Below are 17708 nucleotides of genomic sequence, written 5' to 3' on the forward strand. Positions count from 1 at the left end.
CATCCTCTTTGGGGCTCTGCAGTTCCTGGCGTCTCCAAGCTTCTGGGCACCACCATCATGTTCCCCTCGCCCAGATGTGGGTGCCTGCAGTGGAAGCCGCTTGAGGTACATCTAATCCAGCTGCAGCCTTGTATGGCACCAGTGCCTGGAGATGCCTGCCCCACCACAGCAGCTAGCTTGCTTGGCTGTGCACAGTGGCCAGACCCCACACGCCCATTCGCTAACACCCCTCTCACTGCTCCATACCTGGCCTACCCTTGGCAGGTGTGGGATCTGGGCCAGTAGCATAAGCCAAGCATAACCTGCCAGGCTGAGTAGGGGGAACAAGCGCAGTGAGCCCAAGCAAAACTCGGGCAAAGGCGCCACTAGTCACAGAGGTTTCTGGCTGGAAAAATAACACCCTAAGGATCCTGTGACATTCTCAGGCATGCACCACCATGCCTGGCTAATTTTTTTTTTCCGGCTAATTTTTGTATTTTTAGTAGAGATGCGATTTCACCATGTTGGCCAGGATGATCTCAAACTCCTGGCCTCAAGTGATCTGCCTACCTTAGCCTCCCAAAGTGCTGGCATTATAGGCATGAGCCACCGCACCTGGCCAGCTAATTTTTAAAATTTTCTATAGAGATGAGGTCTCACTGTGTTGCTCAGGCTGGTCTTGCACTTCTGGCTTCAAGCAATCCTCTCGCCTCAACCTCTTGAGCAGCTGGACTACAGGCATGCACAACCACACCCAGCTATATTTTTCATTGTGTAGACGGGGTCTCACTTTGTTGCCTAGGCTGGTCTTAAACTCCTGAGCTCATGCAATCCTCTGGCCTTGGCCTCCCAATGTGCTGGAACTATAGGCATGAGTCGCTGTGCCTAGCCTGCCTCTATTCTTAGAGTCAAACATTCGTCTGTGTTTGGAATCCTTACTCCTAAATTGAGGAAAAACTTCTCGGAAGTAGCACTTCTCTAATTATAATCTATCACATTAACACAGGCTATAGCTTTATCTGGCAAAGCTTTGTTTTTCTCATCTGTAGAACCAAGATAATAGACACTAATGACATTGTTTTGAGGACTTAATGAATTCTTTGGGGTTCTTAACATATCTTTTTAATTTTCTCTCTATACTTCTCCTGAAGAATCTTAAAAACTAACCACTATTGGATATGGCTAAAAGGGAACACTTTTACACTGCTGGTGGGAATGTAAACTAGTACAACCACTATGGAAAACAGTGTGGAGATTCCTTCAATGACTAAAAGTAAAACTACCATTTGATCCAGCAATCCCACTACTGGGTATCTACCCAGAGGAAAAGAAGTCATTATACAAAACAGATACTTGCACACACATGGTTATAACGGCATAATTTGCAATTGCAAAAGTATGGAACCAGCCCAAGTGCCCATCAATCAACAAGTAGATAAATAAATTGTGACATATATATATGGTGGTGTGTGTGTGTGTGTGTATATATATATATATATAAAAAAATAATAGGCCACAAAAGGAATGAAATAATGGCATTTGCAGCAACCTGGATGGAACTGAAGACCATTATTCTAAGTTAAGTAACTCATGAATGGAAAACCAAACATCCTATGTTCTCAGTCATAGGTGGAAGCAAAGCTATGAGGATACAAAGACAAAAGAATGACACATGGACTTCGGGGACACTCAGGAAAAGGTAGGAGGGGCGTGAGGGATAAAAGACTACACACTGGGTACAGTGTATACTGCCTGGGTGATAAGTGCACCAAAATCTCAGAAATCACCACTAAAGAACTTATTCATGGAACCAAACACACCTGTTTCCCAAAAACCTATTGAAATTTAAAACAAAAACAAAAACGAACTAACTACAACTACCTCTCCCCTAACCAATTCCCGACCAAGCTTCTACCAGCAGCTTTAAAGGGGAAGATGCTCTATGTTTCTAGTCAGACCTGACAAGATCTTAGAGGGAGCTAACATATAAGAGCACGTTATACTGACTTTGATAGAATATACTATATTATAATAGAATATACTAATCAATTTTATTGTTTATTATTTTAGTATAGCATTTAAATAGTCAATTTTCTAGATTCTGGGGAAATGGTGACAGCATAGTATTGAATCTATTCAGATACCTTCCCAACGCAGGCAGAACAAACAGAAAATAAAGCAAAACCCACTGGTAGCATTTCAATAAAACCACGGGTTATGGGCCGAATTGTTATCCCCAAAACTTGTATGTTGAAGCTCTAACTCCCAGTATCTCAGAATTTCACTGTATCTGGAGATAGGGCCTTTAAAGAGGTAATTAAAAAGAAGCCTTTAGGAAAGGTTTTAATACAATATGAGTTGTGCCCTTAGAAGAAGACATTAGGACATACAGAGAGGTGCCAGGGCACAAATGCATGCAAAGATGACCATGTGAGGGCACAGGAAGGAGGCATCCATCTGCAATCCAAGGAGACAGGGCTCAGAAGAAACTGAACCTGCTGACATCTTGATCTTGGACTTCTGGCCTCCAGAACTGTGAGAAAATGCATTTCTGTTGATTAAGCTACTGAGTCTATGGCACCTTATTATGGCAGCCATAGCAAACTAATAACTTAATATGGTAACCATCACAAAATACGGGTGATTGGAGATAAATTACCAACAGCCAAAAGACCTGCATGCTATTAGCATCTATGCTGGAGGAGACACAAGAAGCAAAACTGGGAACATCTCATGGACCAGTGAAGAAGACAATCCCAAAATAGCCAATATGGATTCACCAGAAAGCACAGTGGGTCATTAGGAGAACAGAAACTAAAACTGGGAGGAATTTTGCCTAAGCAAACAACCACACATGGCTACTAAGTACTTGAATGTAGTTCATACCTGAAATGTATGTAAGTATAAAATACTCACCGAGTTTCAAAGACTTAGCATAAAAAACAATGTAAAATATCTCATCACTAATTTTTCTCTATCGATTTATGATGAAGTGGAATATTTTTGATTTATTGGATCAAATATTATTAAAATTAATTTCACTTGTTTCTTTTTAGTTTTTAATGTGGCTAGAAAATTTAAAATAACATTTGTGGCTTATATTAAATTTCTATTAGTCAATGATTTTTTTTTTTTTCGAGATGGCGTTTCACTCTCGTTGCCCAGGCTAGAATGCAATGGCGCAATCTCGGCTCACTGCAACTTCCGCTGCCTGGGTTCCAGCGACTTCTCCTGCCTCAGTCTCCCAAGTAGCTAGGATTATAGGTGTGTACCACTACGCCCAGCTAATTTTGTATTTTTAGTAGAGATGGAGTTTCACCACTTTGGTCAGGCTGGTCTCGAACTCCTGACCTCAAGTGATCGACCCACCTCAGCCTCCCAAAGTGCTGGGATTACAGGCAAGAGCCACCATGCCCAGCCTAGTCAATCAATGATTTTCGAGAGCAGGCAATCAAGATACCTACTGAACTCTGGTGGCAGTCTACCTCAAAGGCAAGTCCAATTCTTTTGGTGGTAAGCCATATAAAATGACAGCCTATACCACAGGCTTGTTCAGACAGTTTAGGGTACACTCTTTAAAATAACATGGTTATTTATTTCAATAACAATAACCTTGCCATTACCAGTTTGCAGAACTAGCCTCTAAGAGAATGTTAATTTTCTGAAGGAGGAGGAGAAGGGGAGGAAAGAAGAAAAGAGAAGAAGAAGAAAAGGGCAGGGGAGGGTCAATGGAACAAACTGTTAATTTCTCAGTTGTCCTCTCCTCTTTAGGAAAAAGGGAATCCTAAAAACAGGCTTCTAAAGGAAGCATTATAGAAACTTTCTTTCTTAAGTTGAATACTGGGAGTACATTTATTGATTTTTATTTCATTTTATTTTATTTTTGGAGATGGAGTTTTGCTCTTGTTGCCCAGGCTGGAGGCAATGGCGCAATCTCGGGTCACCACAACATCCGCCTCCTGGGTTTAAGCGATTCTCCTTCCTCAGCCTCCCAAGTACCTGGGGTCACAGGCATGTGACACCATGTCCAGGTAATTTTGTATTTTTAGTAGAGACAGGGTTTCTCCATGTTGGTCAGGCTGGTCTCAAACTCCTGACCTCATGTGATCCACCTGCCTTGGCCTCCCAGAGTGCTGGGATTACAGGCGTGAGCCACCGCGCCTGGCTGGGAGCATATTTAATAAAAATAAATTCTGTAATTATTTTCAATTAAGACTATTACACTTCACTTTGGGGCACCTCCCAATTAAAAAAATATATATACACACATACTCACACTATATATACTATTATATGTACTGTAATAATAGCATTATATATACTATCAGTGGCCTCCAAGGCTTCTTTGGCTTTGTGTATTTGCTCCTCTGGAGTCAAATAATCAGCAACTTGGAGGCCTCTGCTTTTGCAAAACACTGCAAGTTAGGGATATCACTGATAGACACAGCTGTGTTTCTCAAATACATGTCTCGAGATGCTGCCTTATATAATCCCACTAAGTATTCCATTCTGCTTTGACAGTCTTAGTCACCATGGCAACCAGAACCCTGCAAGCACTTGGGCTTCTGATCATTTTCTGACAGCATTCAAAGCTTTTTCTAACATTATTCTCACTTCATTACTATTGTAACTACATGCAAGAGCCATTATATGCGAAACATCATTCACTTCATCCAATTCTTATTTTTTTGGAATATGTTTTCTTACACAGTGAGTGGAAAGAAGAGATAAAACTATTATGCACATATTATAAGAAGGTATTTTCAGTCGAGAAAAACACTCCATTAAGATATTCACAGCTGGGAAAATGAAAGGCTCTGACAACTTAGATGAAAGCTTAATATAACTTGGAAAGATACACGTCCAAGAATAAAAAGAGAATTTATTATATCCCAAATGAGACATTATACAAAAATCTGAAACCTTTCGTGCACTGAAATGCCCTTTTTCACTCGGCTCATAAAGAGTTAAAAAGTCCAAGTAACAGGGAACACAACAGGGGAGGTTTCTTTAGGTGCTGTGTGTTCTACTTCTTCATCTGAATACAAGTCACATGGATGTGTTCAGTTTCTTAAAAATACACTTACAGCATGTGCACTTTTCTGCAAGTCAATTATACTTCAGTAATAAGTTTAATACACAGTTCGGGAATTGAAGAAAGAAAGCAAAAAGAAAGGCACGTCAGAACATGTGGAAAACGAGAAGAAAAAAAAAAAAAAGACAAGCACTAACAGTGAAAAGACTGATAGAGGGAAAGGGCTTAATATTAAAAACTGACACTATTACAGCTGGATCCCACTTCATTCCATTTTCCCAAACTCCAATGCTGGTACAGACCACTACCAAAACATTTCTTTTCCTCTATAAGGACCATGGACCTACTCAGACCAATTTAAATAAGGGGGTGGGGGTGGGCACAGGGGGATAGCAACCAAAAAAACCTCATAATTATTCCAAAATAAATCTTGTCTTTTTTTTTTTTTTTTTTGAGACGGAGTCTGGCTCTGTCCCCCAGGCTGGAGTGCAGTGGCCGGATCTCAGCTCACTGCAAGCTCTGCCTCCCGGGTTCACGCCATTCTCCTGCCTCAGCCTCCCGAGTAGCTGGGACTACAGGCGCCCGCCACCTCGCCCGGATAGTTTTTTGTATTTTTTAGTAGAGACGGGGTTTCACCGTGTTAGCCGGATGGTCTCAACCTCCTGACCTTGTGATCCGCCCGTCTCAGCCTCCCAAAGTGCTGGGATTACAGGCTTGAGCCACTGCAGCCGGCCATCTTGTCTCTTTCTAAAGAAATGCTCATAAAGCAACATCAACACTCGAAAGAAAAGAGGTTTTTGATTGACATAACTCAAAGATCTTCTTTAGCCAGGAAACAGGGAGAGTAGTGTAGACAAGAATGCCAACACACACCTCCAACCCACCACCACAGGGAACTTTAAGGAAGGCCTACAAAACTGATAAAGAGAGCCCTTTCTATTCAAGGTCTAATATTGAACAAAGAACACTTCTTTTTTTCTCTTTTCTTTTTATAAAAGGGACAGGGTCTCACTGCATTGCCCAGGCTGGAGTACAGTGGCATAACATAGCTCACTGCAGCTTCAAACCTCTGGGCTCAAGTGATCCTCCCACCTTAGCATCCAAGTTGCTGGGACTAAAGGCGCACACCACCACACCCAGCTAATTTTTAAATTTTTGGTAGACGGAGTCTTCCTATGTCGCCAGACGGGTCTGGAGCTCTTGGCTTCAGGTGATCCTCCTGCCTTGGCCTCCCAAAGTGCTGGGATTACAGGTATCATCCACTGCTCCTGGAGATACTTTCATTTACATAAACAAAAAAAGAAAGCAATACAGCTGCTATACTGGACAACCACATCTCTCTCAAACAAAAATCCAAAAGTATTCAGAAGATATATACTTTACTCACCACATAACTATTTTTGAATAAATAATTATGGCTGGCTGGCTGGCAGGCTGGCTTGCTTATTTATTTCTTTATTTATTTAGAGAGAGTCTTGCTCTGTCACCCAGGGTAGAGTACAGTGGCATGATCTCGGCTCACTGCAATCTCTGCCTCCCGGCTTCAAGCGATTTTCCTGTCACAGCCTCCCGAGTAGCTGAGATTACAGGCGCGTGCCACTATGCCTGGCTAATTTTTGTGTTTTTAGTAGAGATGGGGTCTCACCATGTTGGCCAGGCTGGTCTCGAACTCCTGACCTCAGGTGATCTGCCCACCTCAGCCTCCCAAAGTGCTGGGATTACAGGCGTGAGCCACTGCGCCCAGCTAATTATAGCTTATTTAAATTGAAGAGGATCATTCAATAAAACACTGAAAATATATCCCTGGTATATTTGCTTATCCACTCCTCCGGGTGATAGACCAAAATTTATCATTATTAGTATTGTCAAATTTTAAAACAGCACCTTAGAAAGATACTACTCCATACCTGGGATATAAGATTTATATTTCAAAACAGCTCAAAGAGTAGATTTGAAATGTTCCCAACACAAAGAAATGATGAATGTTTGAAGTGATGGATATCCCAAATCCATAATGTGATCATTACAATGGTATGTATGTATCAAAATATCTCATGTGCCCCACACATATGTAAAATTATTATGTATCAATGTTTAAAAAGAAAAAATAAAAAATATGCAATAATCAAAACAATTGGAAATGTTTTTCTGATTAAAAAAATAACATAAAACTAACATCCCATTCCATACACAAAAATTAACTCAAAATGGGCTGGGTATGGTGGCTCATGCCTGTAATCCCAGAATTTTGGGAGGCCGAGGCAGGCAGATCACTTGAGGTTAGGAGTTCAAGACCAGCCTGGCCAACATGATGAAATCTCGTTTCTACTAAAAATAATACAGTATGGTGGTGCGCACCTGTAATTCCAACTACTAGGGAGGCTGAGGCAGGAGAATTGCTTGAACTCGCGAGGCAGAGGCTGCAGAGAGCCGAGATCATGCCACTGCACTCCAGCCTAGGGGACAGAGCAAGGCTCTATCTCAAAAATATTAATTAAAATAAAAAGAACTCAAAATGGATCGCAGACCTAAATGTAAGAGCTAAAGCTATAAAACTCTTAGAAGAAAACACAGGATAAGTTTTCAGGTTAGGCAATGATTTCTTAGACACAACACCAAAAGTACAAGCAATGAAAGAAAAGAATGACAAGTTTAACTGTATTAAAATTAAAAACATTTGTGCTTCAAAGGATATCATTAAGAAAGTAAAAGACATGCCGGGCACTGTGGCTCATGGCTGTAATCCCAGCACTTTGGGAGGTTGAGGCGGGTGGATCACGAGGTCAGGAGTTCTAGACCAGCCTGGCCAACATGGTGAAACCCTGTCTCTACTAAAAACACAAAAATTAGCTGGACGTGCCGGCACGCACCTGTTATCCCAGCTACTCGGGGAGTGGGGGCCGTGGGGGCCGAGGTAGGAGAATTGCTTGAACCCGGGAGGCGGAGGTTGCAGTGAGCGAGATCACACAATCACACTCCAGCCTAGGAGACAAGAGTGAGACTTCGTCTCAAAAAAAAAAAAAAAAAGAAAAGAAAGTAAAAGACATTCCACAGAGTAAGAGAATATATATTTGCAAATCACACATCTTACAAGGGACTTATATCCAGAATATATAAACAATCATAAATTAATAGTTTTAAAAATAATCCAATTTTTAACTGGTCAAAGAATTAGAACAGATGTTTTCCCAAAGAAGAAACAGAAATAGCTAACAAGTGCATAAAAAGATGCCCAACATTAGGGAAATTCAAATCAAAACCACCAAGAGATACCATTTACATCCACTAGGATGTCTATAATCAAAAAGATAGAAAATAATAAGTGTGGGTGAGAAGGAGGAGAAACTGGAATACATTACTTGTGATGAGGCCACTTTGGAAAACAGTTTGGTAGGTCCTCAAAAGGTTAAACACAGAATCACCATAAGACCCAGGAATTCTACCCCTTGGTACATGGCCAAGAGAATTGTAATCGCAGCACTTTGGGAGGCCGGGGCAGGTGGATCACCCGAAGTCAGGAGTTTGACACCAGCCTGGCCAATCTGTCTATACCAAAAATACAAAAATTAGTTGGGCAGGGCAGGCATCTGTAATTTCAGCTACTCGGGACGCTGAGGCAGGAGAACCGCTTGAACCCAGGAGGCGGAGGCTGCAGTGAGTCGAAATTGTGTCATTGCACTCCAGCCTGGATGACAAGATCAACATGCCGTCTCAAAAAAAAAAAGAAATGCTCACATAAAAACTTGTATACAAATGTTCACAGGACTATTATTCTTGATAGCCAAAAAACTCAAATGTCACCAACTGATGACTGGACAAATTATGATAAATCCTTACAATGGAATATTAATCAGTAATAAAAGTAGTGATATGTGCTACAACACAGATGAACCTCAAAAACATTATGTTAACAAAAGAAGTGCATGATAGAAGACCACATATTGTATGATTCCAGTTATTTAATATATAAAATATCAAAAATAGGTAAATCCATAGAGACAAACAGTAGATTAGTGGTTGTCAGGGGTTAAGGTCTGGAAGAATGCAGAATCACTGCTAATAGGAACCGGATTTCTTTCGGGGGTGATTAAAATGATCTAAAATTAAATTGTAGTAATAGCTGCAAAACTCTGCAAACATACCAAACTTTTCAACTATAAATGCTGAATGGGCAAATTTTATTGTGTGTCAATACAGCTCCATAAAACTGTCTCAAAAAAAAGGGGTCCGAGCTATTATAACTATGTCAGTGTTTTAAGTTTGAGAGCCCATGTGCCAGAAGTTACACAAGGGATTTAAATGCAAGCGCTTAAATGTCTTCCTACCTTTAAATCTACAATCCCTTTAAGATTTTATTTTTATTTTTTGATTAAGGGTCTTGCTCTGTCACCCAGGCTGGAGTGCAGCGGTGTGATAACACCTCACTGAAGCCTCCATCTCCTGGGCTCAAGCAATCCTCTCGCCTCAGACTCCTGAGCAGCTGTGACTTTAGGCACTCGCCACCACATCCAGCTAATTTTTTCATGTTATTGTAGAGATGAGGTTTCACCATGTTGCCCAGGCTGATCTCAAACTCCTGGGCTCAAGTGATCCTCCCACCTCAGCCTCCCTAAGTGCTGGGATTACGGGCATGAGCCGCTGCGCCTGGCCTCTTTTAACTTTTTACTTACTTAATTTCAACAGGCACACAGATATGTGGGAAACAGGCTCACTAGATGTGCTAAAGCTGAGGCTAGCTGTGGGCAGACGTTTGCTTTGGGTTTTATTTTTTTTATAATTGCGTCATAGAGTAATTGAGGGCAGGGACTGTTAGCTTTATCTCTGAATTTTCGTACCCAATACAGAATGTGGTACATACTGGTTGACAAATAATGTTGAAGAAAAAATATATACCTAGAAGGCAAAGAAAAAAAAAAGTCTAAGTAAGGAAATTTAAGAGGTTTAAAACAATGTATTACAGGAAAAAAAAAAGATTTAAACCCCAGGCATACCAAGGAAAACTTCTGAATTAAAATAGTGAAAGAAAATATTATTTAAAAAGACACAATTAATTTATAAAGCCAAAGAAAAACGTGATCTCAAACATCTCCTCTGCAGCACAAAATAGGAAGCAGCAGAGTGCAGGAGTTAAGAATACTGTCTTTGGAATCCTCCGTTTAACAAATATTCACAAAGCATTTACCATGTGCAAGACATGGGCTTAAAAACTAGCAAAACAGTAACAAACAGGGGCCTGCTCTTAGGGACATTTCATTTTAATGCAGGAGAGACATAATAAGCAAGTAAATAATTTTAAGAGTGGTAACTGTCAAGAAGCAAATCAAATGAATATAGGAAAAAGAGAATGATTTAAAGGGCAGCTTTAGACAGAAGGGTATTTGAAAAATTCACATTTCTTTAAAAAAGATAAATTATCTGGTTTAAAAATAAACCCTGCCAGTATATGTCCAAACCTGGTGATGCATAATACAATTATAAAATGTAAGATTAAAAGAGTGCATTTTTATCCATAAACCATAAATTAAAATAACTTGGTATCTTTACAATCATTCCTTTCTACATAAATTTTCAAAAATAAAACCTGTTTATCCCTAGAATTTTACCTATTGTATGAATTTTCTTCTAACTGGTACTAAGCTAATGAAGCTTTAGGTCTGAATATCCTAAAACTCTCAAGAACTGAAATACAGGTTAAATCATAAATAGCATGGTTTATAACACCCCATCATTACTTTTTCTACCCACCCCCCGCCATCACCACCCCGATCTGGTAGACAAAGGTAATCATCATTACTTTAGGCATAGACATTTCATCCCAGAAAGCACAGAAAGAAAGAATAAAAGAAACAAGCAAGTAAACAAATTACAAAATGCAACAGGAGGCTCCACATTCAATTGCATATGCATTTCTAGGCTCCTCAGACCTCAACACCCTAATGTGCAAAACCAGATGAAAATCAGATCTGATGTGAGTAATGCATACAAAACCATCTCACAAAATAGCTCTTTCTAACTTGACTAAAACATTGTAAGTTATCCTCTTTTCCTACTGTTTTTTTAATCTAAGAATTTAAAAAATGATGTCAAAGAAAAAAATCATGATTACTCTAATACAGAAATGTATATGACATTCTACCTATAATTTTCAGAAACTTACCACACATCAGCCAGAAAAAAAAAATGCAGAACTAAAGAAAAGTTCAAAGCACCAGGAGTCCACTCACCTTAACCCATTGAACAGTTGCTTAGATTTATCCAGAAGATAACAAAAATCTGTAACTGTTTTCCTCTCTCCCTGTGGGATATCATCTTCAGCACCTCCAGAGGACATGATTTCTTTAAGAGCAAATTCAGTCCTGTAAGAAAACATATGTTCATTCATCCAGTAGGTAAAAATAAAAATAGAAAAAAACCTTAGTTATATCATCTGATAGTATTTTTTATCCAAGACAGATACAGAATTCTTCTGATTACAATCAAATTATAAAAATATAATTTAAGTGTAAGATACTGTAAGAAAACAGATCATCTCAGTCGGGCGCGGTGGCTTACGCCTGTAATCCCAGAACTTTGGGAGGAGGAGGTGGGCAGATCACCTGAGGTCAGGAGTTCGAGACCAGCCCGGCCAACATGGAGCAAGCCTGTCTCTACTAAAAATACAAAAATTAGTCGGGCGTGGCGGTGGGCGCCTGTAGTGCCAGCTACTCAGGAGGCTGAGGCAGCAGAATTGCTTGATCCCGGGAGGTGGAGGCTGCAGTGAGCCGAGACGTGCCATTGCACTCTAGCCTGGGTAACACAGTGAGACGCTGTCTCAAAAAAAAACAAAAAAAAAAAAGGAAAGAAAATAGATCATCTCCTGTCATTGCTATGGATGAAAATTGGAACCATATTAGAAAGCAATTTTTATAATATCCTTTCATCTAATAAATATTATTTAAATGCCTGTTATGTTCTAGGCATTCCTCTACATGGTTAACAATCTAAAAATATTTATTTATTTATTTATTTGTTAATATGATCCATTCTATAAATCCTTCTGGAAAATGATCCCACAAATGGAAAACACCTTATCCATGTCTTTGTTTCAGTATCATAACATTTAAAAATTGAAAACAACCTAAAGGCCTCAAAGACGAAAATGGTTAGGAATACTAACCACCGCACTCTACCCAATCACTAACTCACAACTGTGTTTACGAAGGTGAGGCAATGGTATGAGCACACTTCAGTATAAAAGGGATATAAAATCACACACACACATAATACACACACACGTACACACACAGAGGTGTATTAAAACTATACTGAATTGAAACTATCTGCAGTTGTAATCAATTTCATAAACCTGCCATGTAAAAAGAAAAAACAACAGTAAGTTGTCAGACAGTATGTACAATACAAACCTAAACTAAACTTTAAAAACTGATTTGTGGCCAGGCGCAGTGGCTCACGCCTGTAATCCCAACACTCTGGGAGGCCGAGGCAGGCGGATCACGAGGTCAGGAGATCGAGACCATCCTGGCTAACATGGTGAAACCTCGTTTCTACTAAAAATACAAAAAATTAGTCAGGTGTGGTGGCGGGCGCCTGTAGTCCCAGCTACTTGGGAGGCTGAGCCAGGAAGATGGCGTGAACTCAGGAGGCAGAGTTTGCAGTGAGCAGAGATAACGCCACTGCACTCCAGCCTGGGTGACAGAGCGAGACTCTGTCTCAAAACAAAACAAAACAAAACAAAACAAAAAAACTGATTTGTGTTTACACACAGACAGAAATCCCTGGAACAATACAGGAAAATTTGGTCCTAGTGTAGGGTGTAAAAATAGGCAGACAAAATATAGTCACTGAAATAATGTGATACAATTGGTGAAATAATGAAATTTAATAGATCAACTGAAGAACAGAAAGGATACAGTTGAACAAATTAATAAGCTAAAATATCAGATTTGGGGTACTCTGCCAAAAGACAGTAGAAAGAGATAAAATACATAAAAGAAAAAGCAAGAGATCAAATAGAGAAATGAGGAAAATCAACTGCCACACAATAGCTTACACAGGAGGAGAGAAAAACACAAATGAGAGTGAAGAAATATTTGCAGAAATAATGACTAAATTTCCCAGAATTAGAGAAAATATAACACCTAAATTGAAAGGACTCAAAGAATGTCAGAATAATCCCACAGCTAGAACCATTAGAGTAAAACTTAGGAAATCAGAGTTCTCTTCCCTTCCTGAAAAATTCACTCATATCCATCACGTAGGTATCCACATCCCAGGGTACCTGCATGGCTGTCAGAATAGAAACTATGTGAGGAGGCCATTCGCAGGCAGGGCCAGCTTGCACAGGATGTTGAAGGCTGAGGGTGGTGAGGAGGGCACCCATGAGGGCAGAGGACTGGCAGGGAAAGTAGGAGCCTGAGCACAGTGACAGCACCTCCATGTAGAAGGGGAAGCAGCAACAGGAGATTTGCTATATAGAGAGGGATGGATCAATAAGATCTATTAAGGGCCAGGCGCAGTGGCTCATGCCTGTAACTCTAGCACTTTGGGAGGCAGAAGCAGGAGGATCACTTGAGGCTAGGAGTTTGAGATCTGCCTGGGCAACATAGTGAGATCCTGTCTCTACAAAAAATTTTAAAATCAGCCAGATGTGGTGGCAGGTGCCTATAGTCCCAGCTACTCACGAGGCTGAGGCAGGAGAATCGACTGAGGCCAGGAGTTCAAGGGTGCAGTGAGCTATGATCCCTCCACTGCACTTCAGCCTGAGTGACAAAGTGAGCCCCATCTCTTTGAAAAAAATAACATTCCTTTTATTAAGAAAAGATTTATTAAAGACAATGGGAACCAGAGTTCTCACTTGGCAGAGAAGGGAGATGGCAAATATGGAAACGGAAAAAGTTAGAATGAACTCTGTGGATTGAAACTGGGTGCAGTGGCTCACATCTGTAATCTCAGCACTCTGGAAGGTCAAGGTGGGCGGATCATTTGAGGTCAGGAGTTTGAGACCAGCCTGGGCAACACAGTGAAACCCATCTCCACCAAAAAATACAAAAATTAGACCAGCATGGTAGGGTGCGCCTGTAGTCCCCAGCCACTTGGGCAGCTGAGGCAGGAGAATCACCTGAACCCAGGAGGTGGAGGTTGAGGTGAGCCGAGATCATGCCACTGTAGTCCAGCCTGGGCGACAGAGCGAGACTCCATTTTAAAAATAATAAACTGTAAGTATGAGTGAACTAATGGATTTCCGAAGACATGGACATACATGCATGGTGTGTGTGTCTACATAAGCACACGCAGATGCATACTCCCTAGCTCTGCAATTCTATCTACTGAGAGGGCCTTGGAGCAGTGACCATCTTCCCTCCCCAGTGGTATGAACATTTCTAGCACCTAGCTCTTGACCTCTAATACCATTCTCCAATAAAAGGAACCAGACATCTTTGGAGAATTGTAATTCACTAATTACAGCACAGGGGTAGAAAAAGTACAGGATGAATCTGGAATATCTTGTGGCAGTAAGCAAGAAAGTGCTCAAGGAATGCCAAAGACATGTCCAAAAGACATAGGATCAAGATTGAAGGAGATCCCACTGGCCAAATGGGGTAATTTCAGCATCAATACCAATAATAATAGCAATGGATTAAAACCCATTGAACAAAATAAGAAATCATGAATCAATGCAGATATAAATAAATGAGTGAATAAATGGAAAGTGTGGTAGTAAATGGGACAGTTTCTGAATACTTCCCCCATAAACTACACATTACTTCCAAGGGAAAAGTAACTTCACAGCAGTAAAACCTGGCAGACACTGCCTTGATCAAATGATCAAAGTAACATCATTAGTAATCAGACAAATCAAAGTCCCATGCAATGAGAAGTGTTGTTCCCGTCAAAGATCTGTAGCCTGAGTGTAATCACGAGGAAATAGAGAAAACCAAGTTGGGAGACATTCTACAGAATAACCAACCTGTAATCTTCAAAAATGTCAAGGCCTTTCCTTCAAAGAAAAGGGAAAACTGAGGTATAATGTCTGATTCTCCCTGGATCCTTCTATTGAGACAACTGGTAAGGCCTGAATGAGGTCTAAGGACTAGACAGGAGTAAAATTTCAGTGTTAATAAGAAAGATGTTCAACCACCAATAATAAATTGGTGAACAAAATACAAACAGTAAAATACAGTAACAAAATACAAACCTAACGCAGCAAAATAAGCACATTAAAACTATACTAACTACAGCAGTTGAACATGCACTGAAACCAGCACAGTTGCCAGAGGCAGTGTAAATTAGTTCAAACCCGTGAGTTTCCCTGAATGTATGAGGGGACATTAAACGGTCATTCTATTAGATCTATCAATTACACTTCAGAAAATTTATCCTGAGGTTAACTGTCATTACTGGTAAATTACTCATAACACAAGAACTGGTGAAGAATCACTAGCATCTGGGACATTCTTCAAAATCTATCTTTCCAGTCTCACCTTCCATTAGCACACACATACCTATTCTCTGACAACAATAAAACACTTGAAAGCCTCTGAACAAATCCTACTCTTATACAGCATCATGATTTACATGCTATTCCCCTGGCCTATTTTGTTCACCTACCAAATTTATATTCATAGTTGAAGACACCATTCAAACGACTTTTCAGTAAAACTTTTCTTGAAAATCTAAATCTCTCCCTGGCACCTACTTATGATCAAGTCAGTAGGGGCTTCTTCGGTTACTTCACAAAAAAGTTAAACAAATACACCAATTATTTGTTTTCTGAAAAGTCTATCTCACCATCTAGACACACATTGTCCAAAAGTGTAGTCATTAGCCATTTGTCACTATTTAGCACCTGAAACATGGCTACTCTGAATTGAGATGTGCTGTAAATGTGAGGTATAAGTGTAAAATATGCCAGGCTTAGAAGGCTTAGTATGAAAAAAAAAAAGCCATGGCAGATAGTGAAAGAAAACTGATAAAGATATATGGCAACATAAAGATGGCATTAATATGTAATCCTAGCAACAGCATTGTTTGTTGAGATAATTCTCAGCAGACATCTTCAGAGTGGCATATTTCTTCAAAGTAGTTCCAACTGTATTGCAAACAGCCAGGTATTCTGAATACATAACCAAAAAGATCATCATGTATATTTTTAAATCTTTCAGTATGCTAGTGATATGGATTGGCCCACCCAAATATCAACTTGAATTGTATCTCCCAGAATTCCCACGTGTTGTGGGAGGGACCCAAGGGGAGGTAACTGAATCAGGCCATCTTTCCCATGTTATTCTTATGATAGTGAGTAAGTCTCATGAGATCTGATGGTTTTCTCAGGGGTTTCCTTTTGGCTTCCTCCTCATTTTCTCTTGCCACTGCCATATTTTTTGCCTCTGGTCATGATTCTGAGGCCTCCCCAGCCATGTGGAACTATAAGTCGAATTAAACCTCTTCTTCTTCCTAGTCTCAGGTATGTCTTTATGAGTAGCACTAAAATGGACTAATACAGCTAGGTTGCATAAGACAAATAGTTTGTGTTTCATGACTTTCTCAGTGTTTCTATTCAAGTATTTTATAAATATACCATCCTTCTTGTAGCTGCTACTTATCACATTCTCCTCTAATATTACAGAAACCTGTGCCTCATGTCATACCAGATTATAAAGTCCTTGGCCAGGTGTGGTGCCTCACGCCTGTAATCCCAGCACTTTGGGAAGCTGAGGCAGGCAGATCACAAGGTCAGCAGATCGAGACCATCCTGGCTAACACGGTGAAACCCCATCTCTACTAAAAATCAACAAATTAGCCCAGCGTGGTGGTGGGCGCCTGTAGTCCCAGCTATTTGGGAGGCTGAGGCAGGAAAATGGCATGAACCCAGGAGGCGGAGCTTGCAGCAAGCCGAGATTGTGCCACTGTGCCCCAGCCTGGGTGACAGAGCGAGACTCAGTCTCAAAAAAAAAAAAAAAAGGTCCTTAAGTGCTAAACCCATGTTACATTTATTCTTACTCTTCAACTAAACCTCCAACAGAACTTCAAATACCTCAAGCACTTATTTCAGTCTTATGAATTGAAATGGATTATGGTAATAGTTTTGGACAAAGTGATATAAAACCTAAATTTAACGCTGGGTGCGGTGGCTCACGCCTGTAATCCCAACACTTTGGTAGGCCAAGGCAGGTGGATCATGAAGTCAGGAGATCAAGACCATCCTGGCCAACATAGTGAAACCATGTCTCTACTAAATACACAAAAATTAGCTGGGCACGGTGGCGCGTGCCTGTAAAGAGGATCAGGAGGCTGAGGCAAGAGAATCATTTGAACCAGGGTGTAGGAGGTTGCAGTGAGCCAAGATTGCACCACTGTGCTCCAGCCTGGCGTCACAGCAAGACTCCATCTCAAAAAAAAGAAAAAAAAGTAAACCGCTGTATAAGTACTAATGAAGTCAAACAATAGAATAGTTTTAATTATAACCTCCCCCTCCCAAAAAAAAGCAAGATTAGGCCCGGCGCGGTAGCTCACGCCTGTAATCCCAGCACTTTGGGAGGCTGAGGTGGGCGGATCACTTGAGATCAGGAGTTCAAGACCAGCCTGGCCAACATGGCAAAACCCCATCTCTACTAAAAATACAAAAATTAGATAGGCATGGTGGCACGCACCTGTAATCCCAACTACTCAGGAGGTGAAGGTTGCAGTGAGCCAA

General features: G+C 40.5%; 1 protein-coding gene across 3 annotated transcripts in view; it reads right to left on the reverse strand.

Annotated features, from left to right (window-relative positions):
- The window catches only part of SCAI (suppressor of cancer cell invasion), a 196656-nt gene that overhangs the window by 95222 nt on the left and 83726 nt on the right, over positions 1-17708 (reverse strand). For all 3 annotated transcript variants that reach the window (XR_012094879.1, XM_008006257.3, XM_037994006.2), the window contains one exon: positions 11239-11370. Coding sequence is in view for 2 of the 3 variants with exons in the window: in XM_008006257.3 (XP_008004448.1) it covers positions 11239-11370 (132 nt within the window). In the remaining variant the exon portion in view is untranslated. The remainder of the gene's footprint in view (positions 1-11238; positions 11371-17708) is intronic.

Source organism: Chlorocebus sabaeus, chromosome 12 (assembly GCF_047675955.1).
Source record: "Chlorocebus sabaeus isolate Y175 chromosome 12, mChlSab1.0.hap1, whole genome shotgun sequence".
Taxonomy (NCBI): domain Eukaryota; kingdom Metazoa; phylum Chordata; class Mammalia; order Primates; family Cercopithecidae; genus Chlorocebus; species Chlorocebus sabaeus.